At 41.6% G+C, this 25,667-nt stretch overlaps 3 protein-coding genes and 1 non-coding gene across 6 annotated transcripts in view; 1 reads left to right on the plus strand and 3 right to left on the minus strand.

The window, feature by feature from the left end:
- The first annotated feature begins 741 nt into the window (after window positions 1–741).
- LOC114276464 (protein transport protein SEC16B homolog) overlaps window positions 742–25,667 on the plus strand; it is a 34,204-nt gene continuing 9,278 nt past the window's right edge. The window contains exons 1-7 of one of the 3 annotated variants that reach the window (XM_082916559.1): window positions 742–843; window positions 1,272–2,880; window positions 3,042–3,362; window positions 13,776–13,895; window positions 13,980–14,102; window positions 14,262–14,429; window positions 15,349–15,474. In XM_082916559.1, coding sequence (XP_082772685.1) covers window positions 758–843; window positions 1,272–2,880; window positions 3,042–3,362; window positions 13,776–13,895; window positions 13,980–14,102; window positions 14,262–14,429; window positions 15,349–15,474 — 2,553 coding nt within the window. In that variant the 5' untranslated portion in view covers window positions 742–757. Of the gene's footprint in view, window positions 2,881–3,041; window positions 3,363–13,775; window positions 13,896–13,979; window positions 14,103–14,261; window positions 14,430–15,348; window positions 15,475–25,667 lie in introns of all 3 variants that reach the window. The other 2 variants (XM_028218252.2, XM_028218251.2) reach the window with 2 other exon arrangements.
- LOC145820541 (uncharacterized) lies at window positions 5,547–6,706 on the minus strand. The gene has a single exon (XM_082916561.1). The coding sequence runs from the start codon at window positions 6,561–6,563 to the stop codon at window positions 5,964–5,966; it is 600 nt and encodes a 199-aa protein (XP_082772687.1). The 5' UTR covers window positions 6,564–6,706; the 3' UTR covers window positions 5,547–5,963.
- LOC145820540 (uncharacterized) lies at window positions 10,627–13,547 on the minus strand. The gene has a single exon (XM_082916560.1). The coding sequence runs from the start codon at window positions 13,141–13,143 to the stop codon at window positions 11,824–11,826; it is 1,320 nt and encodes a 439-aa protein (XP_082772686.1). The 5' UTR covers window positions 13,144–13,547; the 3' UTR covers window positions 10,627–11,823.
- Window positions 20,307–24,216, minus strand: LOC114282572 (uncharacterized). Its single transcript, XR_014362283.1, has 2 exons — window positions 21,306–24,216; window positions 20,307–21,190 (listed from the first exon to the last, which is right to left on the minus strand). It is a non-coding gene; the product is annotated as an uncharacterized LOC114282572 (transcript).

Consider the following 25,667-nt stretch of genomic DNA (forward strand, 5'->3'; position numbering starts at 1 on the left):
TATAAATTATAAATTTAATTTAATTAAAAATAATAAATTAAGAATTATGGCCTTATAATAAATAAAATTATTTTTTTAGTGTTTTTAATTTAAATTATATATTAAATATAAATTATAAATTATAAATTAAATTAAATTAAAAAATAAATTATAAATTATGGCCTTATAAATTAAAAAATTCTAGTGTTGTTAAATTATAAATCATAAATTATAAATTACAAATTTAAAATTATATATTAAATATAAATTATAAATCATATATTACAAGGATAAAATAGTCTTTTGAACATTTATCATTATCCAGTCCGTTCAACCAAACATTGGATTCACTAAAAATAATTATTTTCAGACATCTAATCACATAAGAAAACAAATACAGGATACACATCCAATCCAACCAAATATTCCGAGGAATTTATAGTCCCAAGATTCAAGTCTGATATATTCTAATCTCTCCTTATTTAGTCCGTCAAATCAAACACACCCTTTAGACTATTAAGATTTCATTTAGGAACAAACTATTTTAATAAGTTTTTGATTTTTTAAAAAAAGATATGAAAAAAAATAAAAATAATAAAATAATAATTTATAATAATTTTTTAATTAAGATATATAATTGTCAAACGAAATATTTACCCTTATCAAATTTTGTCAATTTATGTCATGTAGAGCTCATAACAAGTCACTAACATACATAACATATATCTATATATATAAATAATGAAATAAAAACATGCAAAGGTGGGTGTACCGTGACATGTATTCTTGGTGCGAAAACCATGCTTTGTCTCTCTCTGGTTTCTCTCTCTGGTTTCTCTCTCATCCTCTTGCAGATAATCGCAGGTAAGCCATTCCTCTCTTTCTCTCTCTCCCTCCCATGGATTATCACATTTCATTCTTCATTCGAACTCGTTTTTATCGTCTCTTGTTATTGCATTGAGAGATCTTCGTTGTTTCGGTTCTTTCATTGTTTAATTCAACACTTGCAACAACAAAAAAAACCAATGTCGATGTTCTTCTTCGGAATGTGGTTTGTTTCAGATGCTGAATGCTAATGTATTTCCGGAATTTAGGGTGCTTAATCAAATTCTTTGGTTTTAATTGTATTGTAATTAGCAAGCGAAAAGGCATTGAAGAATTTGACAGTAATTGTAAGTTTAGGTTTTAATATAGATGGCTTCACCTCCATTTCTGGTGAAGGATCAGATGGATGAGAATTTTTTTGATAAACTGGTTGATGATGATACTCATATTGCTGAATCTGGCCCTAGTTTTGTAGAAAATGAGGGTTCTGATGAGGGAAAAGCATTTTCAAACTTAAGTGTTGGTGAATTTCATGCTCCCAAAGTAGATTCTGGTGGCAATATTGATGGTAGGGTCGACAGCGAAAGGGAATCTGGTATTCAGGTTGTTTCAGCGTCCTCGGATGGTCATCAGGAAAATTTAGTTACTGAGGAGAGTGTTTCGCTGAATCCCCATAATGTAGTTCAATCAAATGATGTTGCCTTGGAGGCTAATGGTGAATTGGAGTCAAAAAACAGCAATAATAGTGCATCAAGTGGAATGGGTATTAAGGAGGTCGATTGGAGTGCATTTAATTCCGCTTCAAAACTTCATGGTGGGAGTGGAACTGGGTCGTTCTCTGACTTTTTCAGTGAATTGAATGATGGTTCAGGGGGTTTAAACGGAAAGGACATAGGGAATTCTGCATCAAACAATGTGGTTGGCGTTCCTGATCCTATGCCTGGTGATTTAAGTTCATTTTGTTCTGTACAGCAAAAAGAAGGTCAATATCATGGGTCACAAACGGAACAGGCCATTGATGGGCACGATTTAAATAGCAGTCAGTACTGGGAAAACATCTATCCAGGCTGGAGATATGACCCACGCACTGGGCAGTGGAATCAGTTGGAAGGTTATGATGCAACTGTGAATACCCAGGAGAATTTTGATGTCGGGTCAGCTGGTGATGGTGTAGTTACAGAGCAAAGGTCAGACGCTTATTATTCTGACTCTGTTTTGGGCAGTGTGGCAGAGTGTACAACAGCCAGTGTTACTAACTGGAATCACGCTTCACAACAGAATCTGGTGTACCCAGACCATATGGTGTTTGATCCCCAGTACCCTGGTTGGTGCTATGATACAATTGCCCAAGAATGGCGTCAATTGGAGTCCTACACGGCAGCTATGAATCAGCCAACCAGTGTCTATCATAACCAGCAGAGTCAAGATGGGAATGTTACAAAATGTGATTTATTGCCTGAAAAAAATCATAGCATTCATGATAAATTTGATCAAATTGGGAAGTTTGGGTCCCGAGCCCCAAGTAGCCAAGGCCAAGTTTTGGGTGGGTCTGGATCCACGAGTAATTACAATCAGCAAAATAGGAATACATGGATAACAGCGTCACTTCCTAACAGCGGAGTTATTAATATTAGTGATATCCAACAATCACACGATCCTTATGTTTCCAGTTATCATGCAAACAAACCCCCTGATCAACAAAATCAACATATGTGGTTTAAACCGTCTGAAACAGCTACTTTACCCAAGCAGACGAGTCAGAGTTTTGGTACTGCTAATAGCATTTCTGGCTCTCAAACCTTTATCCCTGCTGTAAGCTTCTCTCAGCATATTAATCAGCATAAGAGGGAGCCAAGCCAACAGATGCATTTCTCGCCTGCTTACTTTGATAATCAGAAATCAACTAGTATTTCACAGCAGCCACTTCAGAGTGGCACCCAATTGCTTTATGGCTCCACTGAGGGGAGGTCACCAGATCAGCGGCCTCCACATGCTCTGGTGACTTTTGGATTCGGTGGAAAACTTATAGTCATGAAGGATAACAGTTCTTTCATGAATTCAGCTTACGGAGGCCAGGTTATACTCCCCTACTCCCTACTCGATAAAGTCAAATTCCTAAAATATGTTTTTTTTTTCATTGTTTTATTTAATTGTGGTGTTTTGTTAATATCTAAGCATACTTGTCTTTTCATTGTTGTTTTTAAAGGTTTCAATTTTAATGTTTATTTCATGTGCAGGACTCAGCTGGAGGTGTCATTAATATTCTCAACTTGATGGATATTGTGATGGACAAAACTGATGCTTCAAGCATTGGATCAGGAGCTTGTAGTTATTTCTATACATTGTGTCAGCAATCATTTCCCGGCCCATTGGTTGGTGGGAATGTTGGAAGTAAAGAGGTGAATAAATGGATTGATGAGAAGATTTCTAACTGTGAATCTCCTGACATGGACTACAGAAAAGGTGAACTTCTAAGGTTGCTCTTCTCTTTGCTGAAGATTGCATGTCAGTATTACGGAAAACTTCGATCTCCCTTTGGCACTGACCAAGCATTGAAGGTAAATTTCGTATACCTGGTCTACCTTTTTGTTTTTTGTTTCCCTATTATGTTCATTGTATCTTGCTTGTGATTTTATAGAGTAGTAACATTGGGGCTTGAGCACCAATATTGCTTCTTAAGGGAGAGAAAAAGCACATTTCTCTTCTTATTGGTTCTCAACATCTTCATATAATTTGTACAGATACAATATCCATAAATGGAAATGTAGGGAGGAGGGGAAGACCTAAACTAAAACGAGATGCTATAGTAAAAAAGAATGTGAATTTAATTAATTAAAATTGAGCATATTGCTCTTGACAAAGTAGAATAATGGATAATTATTCATGTAGCCGACCCTACTTGATTGGGACACAAGGCTTAGTTTGGTTTGGTTTGCCATTATAAAATGCCTAGTCAATTGCAACACACAGAATTATTATTACTTATACATTATATATATGATATATATATGTATTGTTAAAAATCAATGTATAAAGAGAAAAATACAGAGAGAATAAATGTATCTGATGATCTTATTATTGATTGATTTTGATGTGTTGTGTATATTACAATTACAAGGATTTCTATTATATAGGGGTGTGTTTGGGAGTAGGTGGAGAGTAGGTGAAGTGGAGGTGGTAGTGGTTGGAGAGTAGGTGAAGTGGAGGTGGTAGTGGTGTAGTGGATTAGGTTTAGTGGAGTAGGTGAGGTGGTAGTGGTGGTAGGTTTATGGTAAATTCTAACAGCCCCCCGCAAACTCAAGGGGGATAGGAACTAACCAACTTGAGTTTGGAGAGAGTAACAAAACAAGAAAATACATAAAAATAAAAGAGGATAGGTGACACTGTATGGTCGTGTCAGACCATTGGTGAAGACACTGGATGGTGGTGTCATAATGTTGTAGAGGACACTGTATGGGGGTGTCATAACGTTGTAGAGGACACTGTATGGTGGTGTCATAACGGTGTAGAGGACACTGGATGGCGGTGTCAGACCGATGTAGAAGACAGTTTATGGGGTCATGTCGGACCGTTGTAGCAGACAATGCTGTGACAGTTGTTGTGACAGTTTACGGAGTCTTGCTGGACCCTTGTAGAAACTAACCGGAATCAATGTCGGGACAGTTTACAGAGTCTTGTCGGACCCTTGTAGAAACTAACCGGAATCAATGTCGGGACAGTTTACAGAGTCTTGTCGGACCCATGAAGGAGCTAACCGGAATCAATGTCGGGACAGTTTACAGAGTCTTGTCGGACCCATAAAGGAACTAACCGAAATTAATGTCGGGACAGTTTACAGAGTCTTGTCGGACCCTTAAAAAATGCACCCTCAAAAGGTGTGCCCAATTTTTCAAAAAGGCGTGCCATCAAAAGGCGTGCCCAATCCATAAAAAGGTGTGCCGGACATGATGATGGCGAGGCATGTGGGCGCCTTGGCTTGCGCGCCCGTTTGTCGTCTGTCGGTAAGAGGCGCGCGATGCGCGTGGCTGCCTCGGCTATAAGACGGAGGCTGAGGCTGAGGCAAAAAACCTGCGAGAGATATTCTGAGAGAGATTCTGTAACACTCTGTTTTCTGAGAGAGATTGCTGAGAGAGATACTGTGTAACACTCTGTTGCCTAGAAAATGGCTGCATCGTCTTCCCGCGGGCTGCTCACCCTCTTTCCCGACCTCAACGAGTCAACAAGAGAGAGAACTGGTGCGGTGGCACTGGAAACTCAACCAAGCGCCCCGGAGTTTGCTCCGTTGAACTTTCCGATGCGGTCTGTGGAGCAAAGAATGGCAGTGCAGTCAGATGTGGAAGCCAATCAGTATACTTTGAAGGTATGTGTGGAAAGCATGACGGCGGTCACAAACTTGTCGAACCGGCTGCAGAGTAGGACAAATGAGGTGCAGCAGTTAACCGCCCAGCTGGCTCTGCTCCAACGCATGTATAAGGATGCGCGAGCAGAGATAAGTGTGCTGAAAGCAGAAAATAAGGAGCTGAAGCGGAAGGCCACCGTGATGTGGCGATTTGGAGGTCCGCCACCATATGCTGCAGTGGAGGAGCAGGGGGGAGGCAACTTGCTTGGTAGTCTAGGAAACACGGAGACCGGACTGGCACGGGACACCCAAGATAAAAGTAAGAAGAAGAGACCTGCAGTAGAATAGAGAAGGGAAAAGAAAAATCCCACTGTGGGTGTGGTTGGTTTGTTTGTGGGTTTTTTTTTTTTTTTTTTTGGTGTAAAATGGTGATCGGGGTGAGGCCCGATATGAATAAAATGAGTTTGCAGTTCGTCTTCTTCCTTTTTTTTCTTCTTTTTTTTTTTTTTTTTTTAATAATAAGAATAATAAAAAGAAAATATGAATGGAGAAAGCATATAGTGGGAAACATGCGTGGGTGGAAAAATGGAACCAAAAAAGTATGAGTGGGAAAAAGTAAAGGGAGAAAAGAGGAGAGAGAGGGAGATTGAGTGGGTGCAGGAGTGGGTTAAAAAATAAAATAAAAAAGAGGATGGATGATACGGCTGCCAGGCTAGGAGATGATGATGTTTGTTTTTTTTTTTTTTTTTAAAAAAAAAAAAAAAAAAGAAGAGAAAAAAAAAATCAATCACTGCGCAAAGGGAGAGAGATAGTGGGTTGATTAAAAAAAACAAGAATGTGGGTGTAGTGAACGAGGGAACTGGGTTACTGGAAGAGCTTTATCTTTCCCTTCTATCCCACTACTCAAGTTCTTTGCACATGGAAGCCAGCCACTTAGTCCAACAGCGGCACTTAAATTGGCTGGGTATGGGCTGCCATTCTCATACTTCCCAAGAGCAAAGCAAGTTGCAGAATAGAGGGCTGTTGCTGCACCCATACTAAAACCTCCAACTGCAAGCTTAATGTCAGTGGGCTCTGTGGATAACAGACTTGCAACATGTGCTGCTGTTGCATCCAAACCCTCTAAATCATCGTGAGCATTTTCCGAAAGGTCGTGTACGTCAAACCAAGCAGTAGAAGGAAAACCACCAAACAAAGATATTGGTTGAGAAGGAGCAGTTGGGCAAATCCATTTAATATTTGGAAGAGGGAGCGTCTCCAGGAGTTGGGACCAGCTGGCACCATTATCGCCGAGGCCGTGCAAACAGACTATAGTGGCCTGGTGTCTGCCTTTGGGCCTGACCACATGGGTCCTCCCAAACTCAAATGCCCTTCTAGCACTTCTCTCACCAGAACCCACGGAAGGGCCACCAAGGCTCATGATAGCTCTGTAAAAAAGCACTTGAGCACAGCTTGATGAACTAATCACAGTGACTGGAAGAAGTTCCTGAGCGGTTGAGAAACAGAGGAAGTCGGAGACTCCAAGGGAGACAAGCAAGAGGAATGTAAGAAGAAGATGCAGAGGGTCGGAAGGGATGATGCCAACGAAGGTATAAAGAAGGTATGTGTAGAGGTCCAGCGGGCGGCCAAGGCGAGGCTGCCGCCCGCCGGTGAAGCGGAAGTACTAAGTTGTTAACCTTGCTCTGATACCATGTTAAAAATCAATGTATAAAGAGAAAAATACAGAGAGAATAAATGTATCTGATGATCTTATTATTGATTGATTTTGATGTGTTGTGTATATTACAATTACAAGGATTTCTATTATATAGGAGTGTGTTTGGGAGTAGGTGGAGAGTAGGTGAAGTGGAGGTGGTAGTGGTTGGAGAGTAGGTGAAGTGGAGGTGGTAGTGGTGTAGTGGATTAGGTTTAGTGGAGTAGGTGAGGTGGTAGTGGTGGTAGGTTTATGGTAAATTCTAACATGTATATGTACCTACACACACACACAAAGAAAAATTCTGCATTGATATTTGGTTCATAAAAACTTTTTCCCGGCTCACCAAGGATGGGCGGAGAGCCTAACCTTTTTTATGATTGTATATCAACTTTGCCTTACCCTCCTGCCTTAATGTAGTTGTAATGCTCTTATAGTCCATCCTAAAAATATAAAGAGTTGGCTACTTGGCTTTATTGTGTATTTATTGGAGAGGTGGAGTAGGTGAAGTGGAGGTGGTAGTGGTGTAGTGGGTTAGGTTTAGTGGAGTAGGTGAGGTGGTAGTGGTGTAGTGGGTTAGGTTTAGTGGGTGAAGTAGGTGATGTGATTTTAACAGCCCCCCGCAAACTCAAGGGGGATAGGAACTAACCAACTTGAGTTTGGAGAGAGTAACAAAACAAGAAAATACATAAAAATAAAAAAGGATAAGAGACACTGTATGGTCGTGTCAGACCATTGGTGAAGACACTGGATGGTGGTGTCATAACACCATCCACTACACACCATCCACTACACCTACATCTATATTAGGAACCATTTGTAATAGACAGAAAACACATCAATCAATAATATCAATCATCAATACATATTTCATTCTCTCTATTTTTCCATACATCAAATTTAACATGGTATCAGAGCGGGTTTAAAACCTAATATTTTCGCTTTCCCGGCGGGCGGCAACCTCACCTTAGCCGCCCGCCGGACCTCAAGTGCATGTATGCGTTGTGGTTCTGTGTATCAGTGGCGTGTTGAGTGTGTGTGTGTCAATGGTGTGGATGTGTGTACGAGTGGTGAAATTGGTGGCGGTGTGTGTGTGCCTGAGTGTGCATGTATATGCATATGCCATGTGTGTAGAGACCCAGCTAGAGAGATCAAGTTCAGAGAGAGAGAGTTAATGCATAGAGAGTCAAAGAGAGGAGTTTCTTGTGTGTGTATCTCCCAAAGTTATAGAGCCATTATTAGAACCTTCAACCTCCATAAGCCATTGCAGGCCGAGCTCACCTCCGGCAAGCTATCTACCCAGCGAAATCCAAAAAAAAAAAAAAAGACACCACACACGACCTCATCTCCCTCTCAGCACTCGTTGCAATCAACAAGAGCACCACCGCGAAGCTCTCCTCCACCGCCTCCAATCTCTGTCGCAGCACCACCGACTCTGCCAAGGCCGATGCTGCAGTTTCTGGTGAAGTTCGAGTTGCTTTCCTAGAGAGAGAAAAGTTGATAATGAGAAGGAGAAGCCCGATTGATGCTCCGGCTGTGGGCCTCTTGGTTCTCCGGGGTTATCAAGATTGCTGGATAAGATGAAGACAGGAGGGATGAACAAGTGGTAAAGTGGTGATCTGCAAAGATGGATATACAAAAATAAATAAAGCCACAAGAGGGACTTGACCCTCTTCTCTCTCTTCCACTCTCCTATACCCACCATGCTCCCTTCTTTTTCTTTTTTATTATCCACCCATTCTTCCAAATCCATGTGCTCACTGACAGAACAAAATTTAAAAAAAAAAAAAAAAAAAAAAAAAAAAAAACAACAAACATAATCATCACTTCCACCACATCTTTCCCATACCCACTATTTTTTAAAACCCATCTTTTCCCCTACCCCATATATATATATATATATATATATCTCCTTTTTTATTATTTTCTTTTATTTTATTGTTTTTGTTTTGTAAAGAGGGGCACACGTCAAATAAAACATACAAAAAAAAAAAAAAAAAAACAAACAAACAATTTACAAATTTGCCCAACACTCATATTTTATTCATATCAGGGGCTCACCCCGATCACCATTTTACATCAAAAACAAACAAACAAACAACAACCAAAAAAAAAAAAAAAAAAAAAAACAATTTGTTTTCTTTTGTGCAGCCGGCCACCAACCGACCTCACTTCTTCGCCTATTCCACCGGTCTTTTCTTCTTGCCTCCGTCCTGGGCGGCCCTTGCCGGTGTTGCTTCCGTATTTCCCACTCCACTGGGCATGATCACTACTCCCTGCTCCTCCACTGCAGCATATGGCGGCCCTCCAAATCGGAACATCACGGTGGCCTTCCGCTTCAGCTCCTTATTTTCCGCCTTAAGCACACTTATCTCTGCTCGCGCATCCTTATATATGCGTTGGAGCAGAGCCAGTTGGGCGTTTAACTGCTGCACCTCATTTGCCCTACTCTGCAGCCGGTTCGACAAGTTTGTAACCGCAGTCATGGTTTCCACACATGACTTTAATGTATACTGATTGGCTTCCACATCCGACTGCACTGCCATTCTTTGCTCCACAGACCGCATCGGAAAGTTCAACGGAGCAAACTCCGGGGCACTTGGTTGAGGTTCCAGTGCCACCGCACCAGTTCTCTCTCTTGTTGACTCGTTGAGGTCGGGAAAGAGGGTGAGCAGACCGCGGGAAGACGAAGCCATTTTCTGGGCTCCAAAGTGTTCCACAGTTTCTCTCTCCGGAGAGGCAGAGTTTTTTTTCGAGAAGGGTTGGTTTCAGAGGTTTCAGACTGGTATGCACAGCCTCCACCTCAACCTTGGTTTAAATAGCCAGGGTCGATCCACGCGTATCGCGCGCCACGCCAGACGACAAACGGGCGCGCCAGCCAAGGCACTCACGTGCCTCGCCATCATATCTGGCACGCCTTTTGATGAAATGGGCACGCCTTTTGATGGCACGCCTTTTGAAAAATTGGGCACACCTTTTGAGGGTGCGACTTTACAAGGGTCCGACAAGACTCTGTAAACTGTCCCGACATTGATTCCGGTTAGCTCCTTTATGGGTCCGACAAGACTCTGTAAACTGTCCCGACATTGATTCCGGTTAGCTCCCTTATGGGTCCGACAAGACTCTGTAAACTGTCCCGACATTGATTCCGGTTAGCTCCTTTATGGGTCCGACAAGACTCTGTAAACTGTCCCGACATAGATTCCGGTTAGTTTCTACAAGGGTCCGACAAGACTCTGTAAACTGTCCTGACATTGATTCCGGTTAGTTTCTACAAGGGTCCAGCAAGACTCCGTAAACTGTCACAACAACTGTCACAACATTGTCTGCTACAACGGTCCGACATGACCCCATAAACTGTCTTCTACATCGGTCTGACACCACCATACAGTGTCTTCACCAACGGTCTGACACGACCATACAGTGTCTCCTATCCTTTTTATGTATTTTCTTGTTTTGTTCCTCTCTTCAAACTCAAGTTGGTTAGTTTCTATCCTCCTTGAGTTTGCGGGGGCTGTTAGAATTTACCATCACCTACCACCACTACCACCTCACCTACTCCACTAAACCTAACCCACTACACCACTACCACCTCACCTACTCCACTAAACCTAACCCACTACACCACTATCACCATCCACTACACACCATCCACTACACCTACATCTATATTAGGAACCATTTGTAATAGACAGAAAACACATCAATCAATAATATCAATCATCAATACATATTTCATTCTCTCTATTTTTCCATACATCAAATTTAACAAGGACACTGTATGGGGGTGTCATAACCATGTAGAGGACACTGTATGGTGGTGTCATAACGGTGTAGAGGACACTGGATGGCGGTGTCAGATCGATGTAGAAGACAGTTTATGGGGTCATGTCGGACCGTTGTAGCAGACACTGTGTGGTCGTGTCAGACCGATGTAGAAGACAGTTTATGGGGTCATGTCGGACCGTTGTAACAGACACTGTTGTGACAGTTATTGTGACAGTTTACGGAGTCTTGCTGGACCCTTGTAGAAACTAACCGGAATCAATGTCGGGACAGTTTACAGAGTCTTGTCGGACCCTTGAAGGAGCTAACCGGAATCAATGTCGGGACAGTTTACAGAGTCTTGTCGGACCCCTGAAGGAGCTAACCGGAATCAGTGTCGGGACAGTTTACAGAGTCTTGTCGGACCCTTAAAAAGTCGCACCCTCAAAAGGTGTGCCCAATCTTTCAAAAGGCGTGCCATCAAAAGGCGTGCCCAATCCATAAAAAGACGTGCCATCAAAATGCGTGCCCAATCCATAAAAAGGCGTGCCATCAAAATGCGTGCCCAATCCATAAAAAGGCGTGCTATCAAAAGTTGCGCCCTCAAAAGGCGCGCCCACTTCATCAAAAGTCGTGCCCGACAGAAAGCGTCGAGCCATCAAAAGGTGAGCCGGAGACGCGGCGAGGCACGTGAGCGACAGAGCGGCGTGTCGGCCGCGTCGTCAGTGTCAATATAAACCAATGCGGAGGCGGAGGAAACCAAACCAGACTGAAACCTCTGAACTTGTCATTCTGAAACAATCTGTAAATACTCTGTATCCAACCCTTCTCGGAAACACTCAGCAACCCAAAAAACATGGCCTCTTCTTCCCGTTCAGCTACCCAGAACATGGCCTTATCTTCCCGTGGTCTGCTCACTCTCTTTCCCGACCTCAACGAGTCAACAGGAGAGATAACAGGTGCGGTGGCCCGTGAACCTCAACCAAACACCTCTGGTTTTGCTCCGTTGAACTTTCCGATGCGGTCGGTGGAGCAAAAAATGGCAGTGCAAACTGATATTGAGGCCAATCAGTATACTCTGAAGTCATGTGTGGAAACCATGACTGCGGTCACAAACCTGTCGCACCGGCTGCAGAGTAGGACAAATGAGGTGCAGCAGTTAAACGCCCAACTGGCTCTGCTCCAACGCATGTATAAGGATGCGCGAGCAGAGATAAGTGTGCTAAAGGCGGAGAACAAGGAGCTGAAGCGGAAGGCCACCGTGATGTTCCGTTTTGGAGGTCCGCCATATGCTGCAGTGGAGGAGCAGGGTGTAGTGATCATGCCCAGTGGAGTGGGAAACACGGAGGCAACACCGGCAAGGGCCGCCCAGGACGGAGGCAAGAAGAAGAGACCGGCAGCAGAGTAGAGAAGGGATAAGGAAAAAATCCCGCCTGTGGATGGGTGTTTGTGTGGGTTGTTGTGTTTTTTTTTTTTTTTTTTTTTTTTTTTTTTTTTGTGGAATAAAAATAAAAGAAAATTTGGAAAAATCAGAAGTGGTTGGAATGGACATATAGATAGATATATATAGAAAATAAAAGATAGTTGAGGAGAGGGAGGTAACCCGGAGTAATAATAATAATAATAATAATAAAATGGGTATCTTGGAGTGTCCAATTGCAAGCAATTTACCATCCTTCGGTTTGGTTGCCCTTATATATTCCAGCGCGGCAGGAATGTCCTCTTCCAGGTAGTGATCAAAGTCCCAATCATACTGGACCATTAAGTCAAGTTGCTTCTGGAAATCTTCAATTGTTGTGAAAAACCGCTCTTGTAGATTAAACAACTGAGGTGAAACAGAACGCTGACTTTCTTCAATAATATTTACAAGCTTTTGACTCAGATCCCTGATTTGGCTAGCCACAGCAGAAGTTTGCCTTGCTTCTAACAAACTTGGAAGTTTTCCTCTTATCTCGTTAAAGCGTTCATATAGAAAAAAGTCCTCCAAGAGTCTTGATATTTGATCGAAAAGTTTTGCATACATAATTTTTGATTGGCCTTCACTGAGAAAGCCAGAGAGTCTTTCCGACAGACGCATAAAAGTTTCTGTCAACTCTGTCACTAGTCTTGATTCATCCCATACAGTTGCCATCCCTGTTGGGTCCCCTTTGACAACAGAGATATCAGAGTCTGCCTTTGCACTGGAGATATTGGTTGACTGCTGTTCTGCAGGAAAAACTCCATCAGTTGCAGTCACAGCAGTAGCTTCCATCATATCAGATATTGTATGGGCAGACTTCTCAATTTCTTTCGAATCTGATCCCTGCATGCTCAACCCAGCATCTCTAACCTCAAGGACCCATGTGTCAAATCCTTGACCACACATGTAACGGGCAAATGAAGACTCGGGAGAGAGGTCGTATCCAATGGCATTAGTTCCCACACCAGACAACAGCAACAGCGGATGAGGGAGGTGGTGGAAAAGTGAAGTAACCATTCTTTTGAGGGAGGTGGTACAAAAAATATTGTTTAGAAAAAGAGGAGTTGAAGATGAATCAGCCATTGAAGACTGAAATTAACAAATGGGTTTGCTTCAGCGAGGTGTTGAAAAACTCCAGCGGGCAGCGAAGGCATGGTTGCCAGCCGGCTGCCCGCCGGAAAGAAAGGAATATAGGCCTAAATCTTATGGCTCTGATACCATGTAGAAATATAATGTAAAGAGAAATAGAGAATTGTATAGATATTGATTGTATTATTAATTTTTGATATATTGAATGTTACAATGATTCCTATATATAGAAGAGTAGGTGGTAGTAGGTGGTAGATGGAGTAGGTAAAGTGGAGGTGGTAGGTGGAGTAGGTGAAGTGGAGGTGGTAGTGGTGTAGTGGGTTAGGTTTAGTGGAGTAGGTGAGGTGGTAGTGGTGTAGTGGGTTAGGTTTAGTGGGTGAAGTAGGTGATGTGATTTTAACAATTCACAACTTATCTTGATGTAGCCTGGTCATTCTTTTTGGATTGGCTTGAAAACTCATTAATTTGGTAATGTTTTTATTTTTAATTTCTTTGGCCATCCCTGATATGAAAAAATATGATGTAGATTTTGTGTTTTATTACTGTTACGCATTGTAAGTTGAAAGATCTCTTATGATTTTGATTAGTGAGATTTGGTCTTCTTCTTGATTTCTTAATTTGACTAGGAAAGTGATTGTCCAGAATCAGCTGTAGCTAAGCTCTTTGCATCTGCCAAGAGAAATGTTGGTGAATATGGTGCTTTTAGAGACTGCTTACAGAACCTGCCCTCTGAAGGAGAGATTCAGGTAGAGATGCTTCTTCTGCTTGGTTTTTCCAAACATTTGTCACAGAACTTGGTTTTTCCTCATTTAATAGTATTGGTGCTTTAGGCTACTGCTTTTGAGGTCCAGAAGCTTCTGGTTTCTGGTAGTGTAAAAGAGGCTTTACATTGTGCACAAGAAGGTCAATTGTGGGGGCCAGCCCTTGTTCTTGCAGCTCAACTCGGTGACCAGGTTTCTTTTCTTTTAATTTCCAGTCCATTCAGTGTTCTCCTTGCCTAATTGGAATGACTTGGTCCCTAATTTATCAAGCTAGTCCATTTGTGGAGAAGGATGTCACAGCTTATTTGTATTTGAGGCTAACATTTTCTTGTTTCTATTTTAATTATGCAGTTTTATGGTGATACTGTGAAACAAATGGCACTTCACCAGCTAATTGTGGGATCACCTTTGCGGACATTATGCCTTCTAATTGCAGGGCAACCTGCAGATGTATTTTCCAATACGACGAGCACTAGTAGTCTGCCTGGTGCTGTAAATGCCTCTCAACATTCTTCTGAGGTGATATATTAGCTTGAAACTGTTCCTGGAAAGAGACTTGTTTTCTGGATAATTTTTTGTTTGTCATTTTTAGTTCAACTCTACTAGGAAAAGGCTTATACATCTCAACTACTTGGCTTCAATTCATAGCTGCAAAAGCAGTGTCTTTCTCAGCCACTGACTCCTAATGCAACGATCCATCCATATGACTGATTATTAGCCGTAACTTTGTATAATCATGAAGTGATACATGTTCTGTGGGAATGGGTTATCAAGTTGATAGTAATACTGAGGCAGCATAATTTCCAAATGTTTCCCAATAGGTCTTTTGCCTCTTCTTGTGGTTTAATTGAAATGCCTGTGAAGGTTCCGTGGAAGAAACTTATAATAATCCGAAGGAGATCAAAGAGAGAAGAAAAAAGGGGATAGATAAGTAAATGACTTCCATTTTTATTTTTTATTTTTTTTCAAGTACATAACTTTACACAAGACTTGCTTGAGATCCATACTTAACAAAAGAAGAGTTTCACACTCGTTTATTAACACAAGGAAACCATTTGTTAACGTCTAACTGCATGCTAAATCAAGGGTTTCTGCTTTCATGATACACGCATGAAATTTTTAACCTTATACAGATTGACTTATTCAATTTTCAACCAAATTTCACTTAAATTCCACCACTAGAGAAGGTCAAGTGGTGATATAAGTTTAGCAACTCAAGTTCAAGGTCTTCTCTTAGGTGTTTGTGAACTCTGTATGAAAATTTCAGAGAAAATATATATAATTGAAGTACTAGATGATCATTAAGCTTATGATATCTTACTTCATGCGACGCTGTACATAGCCGTAGATTTCCTGGGCACAATCTCTGCCTGCATGGTTATTTATTTATTTTTCTATCAGTTATTTATTGGTTTATATAGTTTTGCATGGACTACAGATTGGAGCTATTTATATGCTTGATGAATGGGAGAAGAATTTAGCCATCATAACTGTAAACAGAACGAAAGATAATGAGTTTGTGATCACTCATCTTGGAGATTGCCTATGGAAGGAGAGGGGCGAGGTATGTTGTCTTCTCTGACTTGAGGGAGTAAAAGCAAATAAAAAAATTGTAATTTACATTCTTTTGGTTTCCAACAGAATTTCATACTATTGAATATAGAAATCAAAGTATTATGTTTGAATATGAGAATTAGAATAGGAATTATTTTGATTATAGGAATCTTACCTTGTATATATTGTTTCCTAAATTGTATCATGAATATATTATATATACATGACCTCTACCTCATTGATGGGTAAGCCAAATAATTCTTTCCATTCTTTTTGGTATTAGAGCCTCCCTAGCCATCTCTCTCTCAACCACCCATCATCACCGACTGCCTTCTTTCTAGCCTCCGATATCCCTTTCCAGCTCTTTTTTTCCCCCCGATAGCCTCAGCCTAGCCTTTTTTCAGCCTTCACTTAGCCTCCGACAGCCCTTTTCTCCCTCCGATAGCCTCAGCCCAATCTCAACCCAGCCTCTGCAACCCCTCTCCTTCCTTGTCTTCACCTCGGCAGGCCTTTTTTATCCCTACCTAGGCTCTGGTTGCTGCCGACCAAACTTGGTTCTGGTCTTGCGTGCTTCGGCTGCCTCTTTAGGTGGTTCGTGGCTGTTTTTTTCCCCTTCTTGGGGTGATTGGACTGATATATTAAGCCCCTTTGTCTGTCCTTTTATTCTTTTGGGCTACGGGGTTTATTCAGTAGCATCTATTTGGATAAGCCGTTGAGTTTTTTTCGGCTTCTTATTTTTTCTTAGACTGTATTGCTATCTTTATGTGTTTTTCAGCCCCTCTAAGCATGTCCCAATTAATTTTGATTTTTCTCTTTCTCATCACACTCTTGTTCATCGTATTAGGAGTGGTGTTGAATGGAAAAAATTTTGCCATATGGAACTGCCCCCTTAAACTCTATTTAGGGGGTAAGGGAAAAGCTCATTGGCTTTTATCTTCCACATCCTACCTTTGCACAGTGGGATATTAATAACTGTACTATATTGGGATGGATGTTCAACTCCGTAGAAGATCGTATTTATTACATGTTTCTCTATTGCGACACAGTTTCCAGTCTATGGCATGTCTTGTCACAAATGTATGCTTATGCTCATAACGATGCTCACATCTTTGAGCTCTATCAAGATATTGCTCGTACTTCCCAGTCTGCCTTGGGTCTTTTTGTGTCAAAATTCTTTGGATACCTTTAGACTTGTTGGAAAGAATTGGCTCAATATGAGCCCTTGACTAAGTTATCAGCAGATGTTGCCTCTCTTGTGTCCAAACATCTTGCTCGCCAGCATACTTACTAGTTTCTAATGGGTTTAAACTCTAAGTTTGAATCCCTTCGAACTCATAGTTTAAACACATCACCTGCACCCTCTCTCTATGAGGCCTTTGCCACCATTAATAGTGATGAGCGTCGTACGTATCTGGTTCAGCCGAATCCTTCTCCCCTGTCTCCAATTTCATCTAATCGGATGGCACTTGTTGCAAAGTCTGGTTCTCGAGGTTCTACTGGTCCAGTTACTTGTCATCATTGTGGCGTTTCTAGTCATGTTAAGGCTCGTTGCTTCAAACTTCATCCTGAGCTGAGACAATGTTCCTCTCGCCCTCATGGTGCTAGTACCCCTCATACTGCGGCTCTAGTGGATTCCCCTATTCCTACTCTTGGGTCTCCTCATCTCCCTAATTTACAGGAGTTACAGACTCAAATTGGTCAGTTCTAGGCTCAACTTGGATCTCTTACTGCCAGTTCTCCTGGCCCATCATCTACCACTGCTACCACCCTTGCAATATGTACTTCTGCTGCTTTCCTTTATTCGTCATAAGGGTGTAGTGTCTTTATCCCCTACCATTACCTTATCATCTGTTTTACATGCTCCAAATTTTGCATATAATTTCTTATTCGTTAGTCGTCTTGCCAAATAATTTAATTATGCTATCATCTTCTTACCCTCTTCTTGCCTTTTACAAGACGTAAGTTCGAAGAGGATGTTGGCAAGGGCTATGAGCGTGATGGGCTATACTACTTTGGAGATCCATCAGACGAGCCTTCCTCTTCTTCCTTAGCTAGTTTTTAGGCCTCTGTTTTGCCTAATTCCATGTCTTGTGTTTTTAATATTCGGACTTCAGAATTATGGCACGCTCGTATGGGTCGTGTTAATTTTCAGTATTTATGTCAACTTTTTCTTCCATTTAATAAAGCTTGCAAAGATTTGAAGTTTCATTGTGTGGTTTATGAGTTGTCTAAGCACTATATCCCTCATATGACTCGTGCTCCTAGTGTTTTTAATCTTATACATTCTGATGTTTGGGGCCCTTCTCCTATCATTGCTTTTTTTAGTCATAGATATTATGTGACTTTTATTGATGATCACACTAGGTACACTTGGGTTTATCTACTTCGTCGTAAGTTTGACGTCTTTCCCATTTTTGTCCAATTTTTACAGATGTTTAAAACTCAGTTTCATACAATTAGTAGGATTATCCGTTCTGATAATGGTGGGGAATATATTTCTAATGCATTTTGTTCCTATCTTAATCAAATCGGTATTCTTCAACAACTTACTTGTCCTCGGACCCTTGAACAAAATAGTGTCACTGAATGCAAAAACCATTATATTATGTCTGTTGTCCGGTGTCTTCTTCGGGGTATGGGTGTTCCCAAGTCTTATTGTCATATGGCTGTCCTTGTTGCTGTTTACCTCGGACTCTTAGTCGTGTGTTGCATGGGCTCACTCCGTTTCATACCTTTATGCACATCACTACTCTGTTTCTACTCTTACCGTAAGTCTTTGAGTGTACCTGTTTTGTTCAAAATCGGAGTCCCACTCGCACAAAGTTAGATGACAAATATATTCGTTGCATCTTCTTAGGGTACTCTTCCATGTCCAAAGGGTATAGGTGTTATAACCCTGTGTCTCATCACTTTCAGCACACTTTGGATATTACGTTTTGTGAGGATCTTCCTTTCTTTGATACTAACCCTTCTTTGCAGGCTTCTCCTCATGTTACTTCCACTGTTCGCCTTGTGACCATTTTGGACAAGGTTGAGAATGAGGTTGGCCCCCTTCCTTCTTCTCAACCTTCGCCTCCACCCCCATTGCAAGTATACTTCCGTAGCCCGTGCACTTAGCCCCCCTGCCACCTCTCCGATCTCTGGGTCAGGTAACTCTTCTCCTTTAGCTCCTCCTCCACCTCCCCATCGTAACCCACATCGGGATCGACATCTTCCAAATTGTTTGAGTTATTTGAGTAGTACTAATTATCCTATTTTCAAGTATCTTTCTTATGACAGAGTTTCCCCTTCTTACCGTTCTTTTCTTGGCAAGCTTGAGTCGGAGTCCATTCCTCGTTCTGTGTCTGAGGCCTTTTAGAATCCCAAATGGGTAGCGGCTATGCAGACTAAGATGGCGGCCTTAGAACAGAATCACACTTAGGATATTGTACCTTTACCTCCTAGGGAAAGCACAGCTGGTTGTAAATGGGTGTTCATTATAAAGTACCTTGTTGATGGCTCAGTTGACCGTTACAAAAGCCTGCTTGGTGGCCAAAAGTTTCACACAGATTCCTGGTAAGGATTTTGATGCCACTTTTGCTCCTGTCACCAAGCTTACTTCTGTACGTCTCTTTATCTCCCTTACAGCATCGCATTCTTGGCCTCTTCATCAGCTTGATGTCAAGAATGCATTTCTCCATGGAAATCTTCTTGAGATGATTTACATGGCTCCTCCACCCGGTTTTCGGGCTAAGGGAGAGTATTTGGCAAAAGTGTGCCAGTTATGCAAATCCTTGTATGGTCTAAAACAATCTCCACGAGCATGGTTTGGTCGCTTCAATTCTGTTATTATATTTATGGGCTTTGTTTAGTGCCACTCCGATCACATTTGTTTCATTTGCCGGAATTCTAGAGGTCAGTGTATAGTCTTATTAGTTTATGTGGATGATATTATTCTCACAGGTGATGACTCTGTCGGCATTAGTCAAGTAAAGATGGACTTTGGCCAAACTTTTGATATTAAGGATTTGGAATGTCTCAAATATTTTCTGAGAATTGAAGTGGCTTGCTCAAAGGAGGAGATCTCCTTGTCTCAAAGAAAGTACACCATTGACTTGCTTCAGGATACTGGTATGTTAAGGTATAAACCTGCTTCTACTCTTATGGATCTTAGTGTCAAACTCACATCAGAGTCTGGTGAGTTACTAGATGACCCAAGCATGTATCAGCGTCTTGTTGGACGCCTCATTTGTTTGACCAACACTAGACCTAACTTGACATTTGCAGTTAGTGTTGTGAATCAGTTCATGCATGCACCTCGTAAAGAGCGCCTTGACACAGTTCATCATATTTTGAGGTATTTGAAGACTACTCTTGGCTTGGGATTGTTCTTTATCGCTGGTCTCCAATCTGGGCTCTCTTGTGTTAGAATTTCCCATCTTTACCTTCACCTACTCCACTACACACTCCACTTCACCTACCTCCACTTCACCACACACTCCACTTCACCTAACCCACTATCACCTCCACTACACCTACTACCACATTTTCTTCTATATATAGATTGTATAGGAATTGTAATTTATCTATCTTGTAATACATCAATCAATAATATCCATCAATATATGGTATCAGAGCAAGGTTAAGAACCTAATCATTCTACTTCACCGGCGGGCGGCAGCCTCACCTTGGCCGCCCGCCGGACCTCTACACATACCTTAACTCCGCTGTCACATTTCTTGCTGCCATGGACCATCACTCTCACCTTTGAAATTGGAAGTGTGTTGTGTGTTACCTAGATCAATGCCCTCTTCACAGATTCTTTCTTTTACAGCATCACCACCCTGCTTCTTTCTTTTCACATTTTTGTGCCTTAGACAAATCCAGATCTGCGCCGGCAAGTTGGGAAGCCATCACCATCTGGCATCTGTTTGCTATCATCATGATCTTCACCTGAAGACTCTCTTGGCAGGCCACCCTCAACAGATAATACTTGCACATTCCCACCATAGTTCTTTATGGCTGGTCTCAATATATCAAGATGGCCATTCACCGCCTCTACCGTTGTCTCACTTGTGTGGTCATCATCATACACTTGGCGAATATCCTTGACTGCATCTCCAAATTTTTCCTTCAGTACTCGTTCAATCCCCATTTTCATGGTAGTTGTTGAGCTAGGGCAGCTTCCACATGCTCCTTGGAGTTTGAGAGAGATGACACCGTCTGCGACAGAGACGACGTCGACGTTGCCACCATCGGAGATGAGGTAAGGCCGAACATCCTCAAGAACCATGTCAACGTTCTGAGGTGTGAGTTCGAAAATCTTGGCCGAGTAGAGTCCCGGAGGAGACCCACTAACTGAGGCTTTAACTGCCCATTTTTGAGGAACTAATCTGGGTCCTCCTTGGAATGTTCGCTCATTCTGTGATAACCCCGTGTGCATCTGTGATGAGAAAGAGGCCAAGCAGCCAGCAGGTGTGAGGAATGGGACTGGTTTTCTCTCTATCACTTTACTTTTTCCACAAAACATTATCATCTCTCGGCAGCTTTGACAAAAAAAAAAAAATAAATAAAATAAAATAAAATAAAATAAAATAACAATAACAATAAAATAAAATAAACAATACCCACACTGATATGCACACTGCTCCGTCATGCATACACCAGCACACACATCTTTTCTTATTTATTTATCATCATAAACTAAACAATACCCACATCTTTTCATAAAGTGTTTTACACACCACCTCCACCCACGTGGGTTGATTCCAATTTTCCTCATCAATATATTCATGGTTCCAATTTTCCTCATCAACATAGTCTCTCTCTCTCTTCCTTTTCATAAAGTGTTTTACACACCACCTCCACCCACGTGGGTTGGTTCCAATATATTCATGTTTTACACACACCACCTCCACTCATTTATTTTATTATTATTTTATACAAATTCAACCCATCCTTTTTCTTTTTCATTCTTTTCACACACTCATGTTTCCCACTCAATTTTTTTTTTTTACTCCATCTTTTGAAAAGCAACCACAACACCCGCCCACAACTTTAAATCTCTCATTTCTTTTTTTATTTATTTTTATTACTTTCACATTCACACACTTCTCTTCAATTTTCTTTTCTTTTATACTTTATTTATTTATTTATTTATTTATTTATTATTATTATTATTATTTTTTTTTTTTAGTCTTCCATCCGCAGAACATGGGTATTAAAAAAAAAAAAAAAAAAACAAAACAAAACAAACAAAAAATGGCATGCCAAACTTTACCTTATTTTATTCATCTCCGGGCTCAACCCCGATCACACTTACAAAAAAAAAAAAAAAAAAAAAAAAAAAAAAAAAAAAAAAAAAAAAAACGCCAAGACCACCATCACAACAACCAAAGGATTTTTTTCCGTATCCCTTCTCTACTCTGCCGCCGGTCTCTTCTTTTTGCCTCCATCCTGGGCGGCCCTTGACAGTGTTGCCTCCGTGCTTCCTAGACTACCAAGCAAGTTGCCTCCCCCCTGCTCATCCACTGCAGCATATGGCGGACCTCCAAATCGCCACATCACGGTGGCCTTCCGCTTCAGCTCCTTATTTTCCGCCTTCAGCACACTTATCTCTGCTCGCGCATCCTTATACATGCGTTGGAGCAGAGCCAGTTGGGCGTTTAAATGTTGCACCTCATTTGCCCTACTCTGCAGCCGGTTCGATAGGTTTGTAACCGCAGTCATGGTTTCCACACATGACTTCAATGTATACTGATTGGCTTCCACATCCGACTGCACTGCCATTTTTTGCTCCACAGACCGCATCGGAAAGTTCAACGGAGTATACCCAGCGGTGTTTGGTTGAGGTTCCAGTGCCACCGCACCAGTTCTCTCTCTCGTTGACTCGTTGAGGTCGGGAAAGAGGGTGAGCAGTCCACGGGAAGACGAGGACAAGGCCATTTTTCTGGGCAACAGAGTGTTACAGCGTATTACAGAGTTTCTCTCTCAGCACAACAGTGTTACAGCCTCTCTCTCTCAGCACAACGAAGAGTTTTACAGAGGATTTCGCAGTTTTTTTGCTTCTGCCTCGGCCTCAGGCTCTGTCATGGTTAAATAGCCGAGGCAGCCACGCGCATCGCGCGCCTCTTGCCACCCGACACACTGGCACGCCTTTTCATGGCACATCTTTTGATAAAATGGACACGCCTTTTGATGGCACACTTTTTGACAACTTTGGGCACACCTTTTGAGGGTGCAACTTTTTCAGGGGTCCGACAAGACTCTGTAAACTGTCCCGACATTGATTCCGGTTAGCTCCTTTATGGGTCCGACAAGACTCTGTAAACTGTCCCGACATTGATTCCGGTTAGTTTCTACAAACGGTCCGACATGACCCCATAAACTGTTTTTCTACAACGGTCCGACATGACCCCATACACTGTCTTCTACAACGGTCCGACATGACCCCATAAACTGTCTTCTACAGCGTTATGACACCACCATACCGTGTCCTCTACAACGTTATGACACCACCATTCAGTGTCTTCACCAACGGTCTGACACGACCATACAGTGTCTCCTATCCTTTTTTATTTTTATGTATTTTCTTGTTTTGTTACTCTCTCCAAACTCAAGTTGGTTAGTTTCTCTCCTCCTTGAGTTTGCGGGGGGCTGTTAGAATTTCCCATCTTTACCTTCACCTACTCCACTACACACTCCACTTCACCTACCTCCACTTCACCACACACTCCACTTCACCTAACCCACTATCACCTCCACTACACCTACTACCACATTTTCTTCTATATATAGATTGTATAGGAATTGTAATTTATCTATCTTGTAATACATCAATCAATAATATCCATCAATATTAGAATTTCCCATCTTTACCTTCACCTACTCCACTACACACTCCACTTCACCTACCTCCACTTCACCACACACTCCACTTCACCTAACCCACTATCACCTCCACTACACCTACTACCACATTTTCTTCTATATATAGATTGTATAGGAATTGTAATTTATCAATCTTGTAATCTATCAATCAATAATATACATCAATTTATTTTTACATGGTATCAGAGCAAGTTTAGCCCCTAGTATTTTTCGCTTCACCGGCGGACGGCAATCTCACCTTAGCCGTCCGCCGGACCTCAATCTATTCCGCTTATTTTCTACACATACCTTCCCATCAGTGGTGCCTTGCCGTGAGCCCGCGTAGTTTCTAACAAATTCCATCTTAGTGTACCAGATGCAACTAGCTTCTTCAAATGGAACAACAACAATTTCTTGAAGTTCGCCGGAAGATTCTTATGCTTTTCCTCTGCACACTTCGTGATCGCGTACTGATCGAGCCATCCTCTGTTGGGACTGCAATTCCAAAGTTCACGCAGCCAAGTTCTTAGTAGCCAAACACTCCCGAACTCTCCTCTGCCACGCTTGCCAGTCTCCGACTCCGTGGACCGCCTCTGGACCCAAGCTCGGGCCTACTGTCTCTGTTTGCGATTACTGTATCCACACCAATAACAGTGCTGAAGATGAAGATGATGGTGAAAATCAGGTGGTTCCTCTGGCTCTAATGGTTCCGCTGCCGGGAGTTTCGAGTTCTTCGAGCAGTGACGAATCTTCTTGAAGAGCAAGTCTACCCAAATCATCAATTGGGTTTTCTTTTAAAAGATCAGGGCACTGAAGCACATCTTCTCTCTCTTCTCTCTCTAATAACACTCTCTCGGGTTTGGGGTAAAAAAAAAAAAAAAAAAAAAAAAAAAAAAAAAAAAAAAAACCGACAGCTACACATGCACTCCACAGATACACATGCACTCCACCCACTCCCTCTCTCTCTCTCCCATACTCCCTTTAATCATGTCCATCCTTTTTCTTAATTTATTCCATTCTTGGTGCGGTGAGCGTGGATTGACATTTGACCAATGCAAACTATGCAGGATCTAGGACTGATCGGCGTTCCACTTCTGGCTTCTGTACTTTCTATGGTGATCATCTTATCTCATAGAAAAGTAAGAATCAGGCGGTAGTTTCTAGGTCTTCTGCAGAGGTTGAGTATCGGGCTATAGCACAGAGGACATGTTAGATTCTTTAGATTCGCTTTATTCTGGCAGAGTTGGGTTTTGAGGAGACTGTTCCTTTCTCTTTATTTTATGATAATAAATCTGCCATTATGTTATCCTCTGATTCTATGCTTCATGAGCGTACCAAGCATATCGAGACCGACATAGATTTCATTCAAGAAAAGATTTGGACTGGCATTGTACGTTCATCCTTTGTCTCTTCTTCTCAGCAGTTGGCAAATATGTTCACGAAATCTATGGGACCAACTTTGTTCCAGTCTTCCATTGACCAGCTGCATTTGTTGAATATCTTCACGCCCAACTTGAGGGAGAGTGTTAAATATAGAAATCAAAATATTATGTTTGAATATGAAAATTAAAATAAGAATTATTTTGATTGCACGAATCTTACCTTATGTATATTGTTTCCTAAATTGTATCATGAATATATTATATATACATGGCCTCTACCTCATTGATGGTTACTATCTTCAAGCAAATCAATTAGTTGTTTGGCTCAATTGAAAGGAGGTATTAGTTTTATCAAACCCTAATTAATGAAAATCTAACATTTAAAATTTCAATTTCATTTCTTTTCATTCATTATCTTACAAAGAAATAGCACCAATGAAGCATGGATACTCCGAAATGGCCCTCGTACGCATGTCGGATACAGATATGCGCCTGATACGCCGGGATACGTATTAGATATGGCAAAGAAGTATCCTATTTTTTTTAAAAAAATTTGAATTTCGGATACGTTTGGGATACGTGAGGATACTTCAGGGATACGGTCGGGGTACTTTCAGGATACGGCGGGGCAAAAAAATAATTTAAAAACTTATAATGGGGGTCAAACTATAAAATAACAAAAGTAAGGTAAAATAAAACAAAAAAATCAATGAACCAAGCCCTACCTAGGTCGTGAACAACAGCAGCAAAGGAGGAGAGGAGGAGGAGTCATCTCTATCAACCAACCAGCAAGGAGTCATCGATCAGGTTCGCGAACAGCAGCTCATCGATTAGGTTCATCCCTCTCTCTCTCCCTTTTGCTCCCTCTCTCTCTCCATCTCCCTCTCGCTCGATCTCTCTGGTCTGGACAGATCTCACTCGATCTCACTCTCTCTCTCTCCCTCTCACTCGATCTCTCCCTCTCCCTCTCCCT

The sequence above is a fragment of the Camellia sinensis genome, chromosome 2 (genome assembly GCF_055761805.1).
Source record: "Camellia sinensis isolate YWXY chromosome 2, ASM5576180v1, whole genome shotgun sequence".
Classification (NCBI taxonomy): Eukaryota; Viridiplantae; Streptophyta; class Magnoliopsida; order Ericales; family Theaceae; genus Camellia; species Camellia sinensis.